The sequence below is a fragment of the Octodon degus genome, unplaced genomic scaffold (assembly GCF_000260255.1).
Source record: "Octodon degus isolate 3935 unplaced genomic scaffold, OctDeg1.0 scaffold00146, whole genome shotgun sequence".
Classification (NCBI taxonomy): Eukaryota; Metazoa; Chordata; class Mammalia; order Rodentia; family Octodontidae; genus Octodon; species Octodon degus.
Window position 1 is genome coordinate 7,452,205 of NW_004524722.1, and position 5,549 is coordinate 7,457,753.

The window sequence follows — 5,549 nt, forward strand, 5'->3', positions numbered from 1 at the left end:
GCAAATGTAGACAAAAATAGATAAATGAAACACTTCTGCAAATGAAACCATTAGCAGAATGAAGACACAAGTTAGAGAAAAAAATTTGCGAATTATATATTAGACAAAGGGTTAACATTCAGAACATAAAGGGGAGTAAAAAGTCTTAACAGAGATGGAAACAATCTGATTAAAAATATGAAATAGACCCAAATAGATATATATCCTCCCAATGGATCACAGTTATATTAAAAATGCTTTACATCACTGACAGGATCATATCCACCATGAACTATTACTTCACTCTAGGTAGAATTGTTGTTATCAAAAAGGCAAAGATAAGAAGAACTGGTGAGGACTGGAGAGGTAGGTCAGTGGCGTTAAGCACCTGCCTAACAAGTGCAAGGTCCTGAGTTCAGTTCCTGGTAAAACAAAACAAAACTGATGAATCTGTAGAAAAATTGAATCTTTATACACTGTTAGTGAGAATCTGAATTAGAGCAGCCATAAGGAAAAAAAAAGTATACACATTCCTCAAAAATCGACAGTAATACTCTTGTATAATGCAGTAACCCTTGCTCAGGGCATATAGTCAAAGAAAATGAAATCAGTATGTTGGAAAGACATCTATACTGCCTATTGTATTGCAGTGTTATTTACAACTAAAAAGTAACATTATTCACAACTCATAAGTGTACACAACTTAAGTGCATCAGTGAATGAATATATAGTGTTGAAATATCTAGTAAAATGGTACTTAGCAACAAAGTACAATGAAATCTGGCTATCTTTGACAAAATGGATGGAACTGCAAGGCATTAGTGTAAAGTGAAATAAACCCATCACAGAAAATAATGCCACATTGTTTTACTTACATGTGCAGTCTAAAGTTGATTTTATAGAAGTTGAGAGCAGACTAGTGGTTACTAGAAGCTGGAGAAGGGAAGATATGTACAGGTGTGTCAGACATTATAATTACATAGGAGAAGTGAATTCTTGTGTTCTACTATACATTTCAAAAGACATAGAAGATATGATTTTGAACATTTTTACTAGAAAGAAATAATAAAAGTTTAGGAGATAGATATCATTACCATGGTTTAAAATAAAAATATCACATGTAATTCCACTAGGTATGCATGATTTTTGGGTCAAAAATAATTGATAAAGACTAATTTTTTATAATTTGATGAAAGACAAGAAGCTATACATTTAAGAGGCTCAGTGAACTCAAAGAGTAAATGTACAAGACCCTGAGGCACATTTTAATTAAACATTGAAATCTAGAGATAGAATCTTGATAGCATTGAGAAGTCATTTGTACAAAGAAGCCTCAACAGAAACTTATTTATCAGAAATCATGAAGACCTTAAGGCAGATGGATAACATATTTAGAATGTAGACAGTTGGAACATCCATCTGTTAATAATTTTATATTTGGCAAAACTATCTTCCAGAAATAAATGAGAAATTAATCTATTCCTAGATAAATATTGGAGGAGATCATTACTACTAGACCTATCCTATGGGAAACATAAAGTAAGCACTTCAGTGGAAATGAAGAACACAAGACAACAACCGGAAGTTGAAGATAAATATGATAAAGGCAAAGATGACTATTTAACAAAAATGTAAGGATCAGTCTAATCAAGGACCTTTCCTGTGAGGTGCGAGTGGCATGAGATGAGGAGTTAGGACGCTGGGCTTCTTGTTTTCATCACGTAGACAGCTGTACTGCCGAGATAGTCAATGTACTTAAAACCCGAAGGACTTTCTGCAAGAAGTGTGGCAAGCATCAGCCTCACAAAGTGACCCAGTATAAGAAAGGCAAGGATTCTCTGTATGCCCAAGGAAAGAGGTACTACGATTGGAAGCAGAGTGGCTACGGTGGGCAGACGAAACTCATCTTCCAGAAGAAGGCTAAGACAACAAAAATGATTGTGCTGAGGCTTGAGTGTATGGAGCCAAACTGCAGATTGAAGAGAATTCTGGCCATTAAGAGATGCAAGCACTTTGAACTGGGAGGAGACAAGAAAAGAAAGGGCCAAGTGATCCAGTTCTAACCTCGTGCATAACTTTAAGGCAAAATGTTGAAGCTATAGGAAGATTAGCTGTAGGAAAACAAATGCAGTAGTAACTACACACACACACACACACACACACACACACACACACACACAAATTTAACCAAGGAGGTAAAAGACCTCTGTAATGATAATTTTAGAACACTGAAGAAATACACTGAAGAAGACATGAGAAGATGGAAAGATCTGGCATAGCAGAATTAATATTGTCAATTGGTCATATTATCTAAAATAATTTATAGATTCAGTTCAATTGCTATCAAAATATCAATGAAATTTTCCACAGACTTGGAAAAAATGTAAAATTTATATGGAAATAAAAAAGATTCAGAATAGCTGAAGACATCTTAAGGAAAAAGAGCAAGGCTGGATACATCCCAATACCTTATCTCAAATTATACTATAAAGCTATAACACAAAAAATATTGAACTGGCACAAAATAGACATATAAAACTGTGGAATATAATAGAAGATACAGAAATAAACCCATAGAACTATATTGATCCTGGACAAAGGAGCCAAAAATATACATTCGATAAAAGACTGCCTCTTTAACACATGATGGTGGGAAAGCTGGATATCCACTTGAAGATCAAAGCTAAATACCTATCTCACCTTGAACAAAAATTGATTAAAATGGATCAAAGAGCTATGTATAAGATGTGAAACTTTTGAAACTGCTGAGAGAAAACATACAAGAAATACTTGGCTTAATAAGCACGACAAAAACTTCCCAAGTAGGACTCACATAGCACAGAAAATAGTAGCAAAAATCAAGTAAGACCAAATCAAATAAAAAAGTTTTTTGCATAGCAAGTAAAACAACTGGCAGAGTGAAGAGATAGCTTACATAATGGAATAAAATCTCTACTATCTACTCTTCTGATATAGAGGACTAATGTGTAGAATGAATGAAGTACTACAAAAAAAATTAAGTTGTATGTTCAATAAATGGCTAAATTAATTGAACAAATACTTTTCAAAAGAAGAAGTACAAATAGCAAGCATATGGAAAAATGTTCAACATCTTTATCTGTTAGGGAAATGCAAATCAAAAACTGGTTATGATCAGGAATACCAAAAACAATAAATGATTGTGAGCATGGAGGGGAAAAAGGAATCATATACTGCTGGTAGTAATGTAAATTAATATGGCACTGTGGACAGCAGCATGGAGCTTCCAGCTATGGCACTCCTTGGTATGTGCCCAGAGTAAATAAAGTGGGCACTTTGTAGGGGTACCTGCACAGCTATGTTTATTGTAGCACAGTTCATAATAGCCAAGGTACAAATCAGCCAAGTTACGGAGCAACAGATGAATGGACAATGAAAGTGTGGTATATACCTACAATGGGGTGTTACTCAGCCATAAGAAAAAACTAAATTCTAACAGAGTGAAGAGATAGCCTATATAATGGAATAAAATCTTTACCAGCTACTCTTCTGATAGAGGACTAGTGTCTAGAATTCTGTTATTTGCAGAAAAATATATGGATCTAGAGACCATCATGTTGAGCAAAATAGCCATACTTAAAAAAGCAAATATCACATGTACTCTCTAATATGTAGATTTTAAAAAAGATGATAAGAAAGCAGAAGAGAAACTACTATTAGATAGAGTGAAGGGAATAAGAGGGAGATTGAAGGAATGTGAAAGCAGACAGTGGGGGAGGGGGTGAAAATGATAAAAATGTATGCATGCACAAGTTTACCAAAATGAAACTTACTAATCTGTGTAATCAGTACAAAAATATTTATAAAAGAAAGACTACAAAACTTAGTATTTTAATCTGGTCTGTGACTTTTTTTTTACTTTGAAATATGATTTAAAGGAAAAATGCATAAAATATTAACTGTAAATATAGCCAGACATGATACACATGTTTTTCCCCCAAAATTCGAGGTTTTTATTGAATTATGTAAAAAGCTTTCAATAAGAAGACAATCACAATCAAGTTTGTGCCCTTTAATTTTGGTATCATACTAATTGCCTGTTTTTGAAACTACGATGTATCTTTGTAAGGGTCTCTGGATATAATTTGCACCAAACTAGCAGCTGCAGTAACCACATTTCAACTTTAGCTCCATGATGTTTCCCTTGGCCAAAAACGCATTAGGTCATTTTCCAGTTTGAAGCATTCAACAAATGGTAGCAAGGCAGAGCCACCAGAAATGTACACCTGATTTCCATGACAAATACAGTAATGCTGTATTAGTTGGTGGAGCCACATTCTGTATTGCTGCGTGAACCTGTACAGCAACACAGATTGGAATAGAATGGAACCTTGCCCCTGTTGGCAGTCACCCCCAAGGAATGGAGAGATCAGTAGTCATGCCAGCTGATATGATACAGCTAAATTATTTCTTAATGAAATCATAATTGATGCCAAGTAAAAGCACTGTGTCTCCATTGAAATATGGTGTATTGAAGAAATAAAGTACAATTCAAACCTTAAAAAAAGAAAACTATGATGTAAATTTGGATTACAGGCAAATTGCTGTAAGAAAGAGTTAATGATAAACATTGAGCATTTACATTTGCCTTTTTTTTGTTTGTTTTGTGGCTCTTTGCACTGAGGTACATCATCAGCTTATTTTTCTTTTTTTTCCCCATAATTTTATTGATAAACAAATAGCAATGAGACAGCTTCAAATCAAATTGGTAGGCAGTTTCAATAATTAACACATTGCATACATTCTTCCTAGTGGTTAATTGCTGTACAAGATGCAGACATGATATCCTATTTACAAACACCATTAGAACAAATCGCTCTATTCATTAAGATAATGTAACTATATATCTATCCTAACCACTTTGAATATACAGATACAAAAAGGGCATTCATCTGTATGCACTTTTTTTTGTTAAGTTCCGTTATTTGAATATTATAGGTGTGTAAACTCAGTAAACTATTCTAAAAGAGTCCAGTAGCCCATAATAGTATTGGGTCTTCCGCTTCACTGGCAGATACACATACTTGTAATCCCAGTGTTTAGGAAGGTAAGGCAGAAATCCTGTGCATACAAGACCAATCTATGATACATAGTGAGTTCAAGACCTGGCTGAACTGAATAGCAAGATCTTGCCTCAAAAAACAAAGGAGCAAACAAACAAAAAATGTCAGAAAAGAATAACTGTAAATCTGTTTTAAATGGCTACAGTTTGTAAAGATGTAGTTTTTGACAGTTCTACCACAAATGAGAAGGAGGGATAAATATGTAGAGGAACATAGATTTGTATGTTTGTCAAACACAATGTGGTATTAGTTAAAATATATTGTTACAAGTAGTTAAATGTAACCTATGTAGGGTAGGGTAACTTAATGCAAAAAAACTCTGAGAAATACAATTGGAAATTAGAAAGGAATCAAAACATTACATGCCAATTTATAATAGCTAACTCTTGGAAACAGCCCAAATGTCCATCAACTGATAGATAAGGATGATGATGATGATGATGATGATGGTGATGTGTGTGTGTTTGT

At 34.0% G+C, this 5,549-nt stretch overlaps 1 protein-coding gene across 1 annotated transcript; it reads left to right on the top strand.

Annotated features, from left to right (window-relative positions):
- The first annotated feature begins 266 nt into the window (after window positions 1-266).
- LOC105743659 (60S ribosomal protein L36a-like) lies at window positions 267-2,042 on the top strand. The gene is made up of 2 exons (XM_012517113.1): window positions 267-345; window positions 1,705-2,042. Exons 1-2 carry the CDS (start codon window positions 267-269, stop codon window positions 2,040-2,042), a joined length of 417 nt encoding a protein of 138 aa, XP_012372567.1.
- The last annotated feature ends 3,507 nt before the right edge of the window (window positions 2,043-5,549 follow it).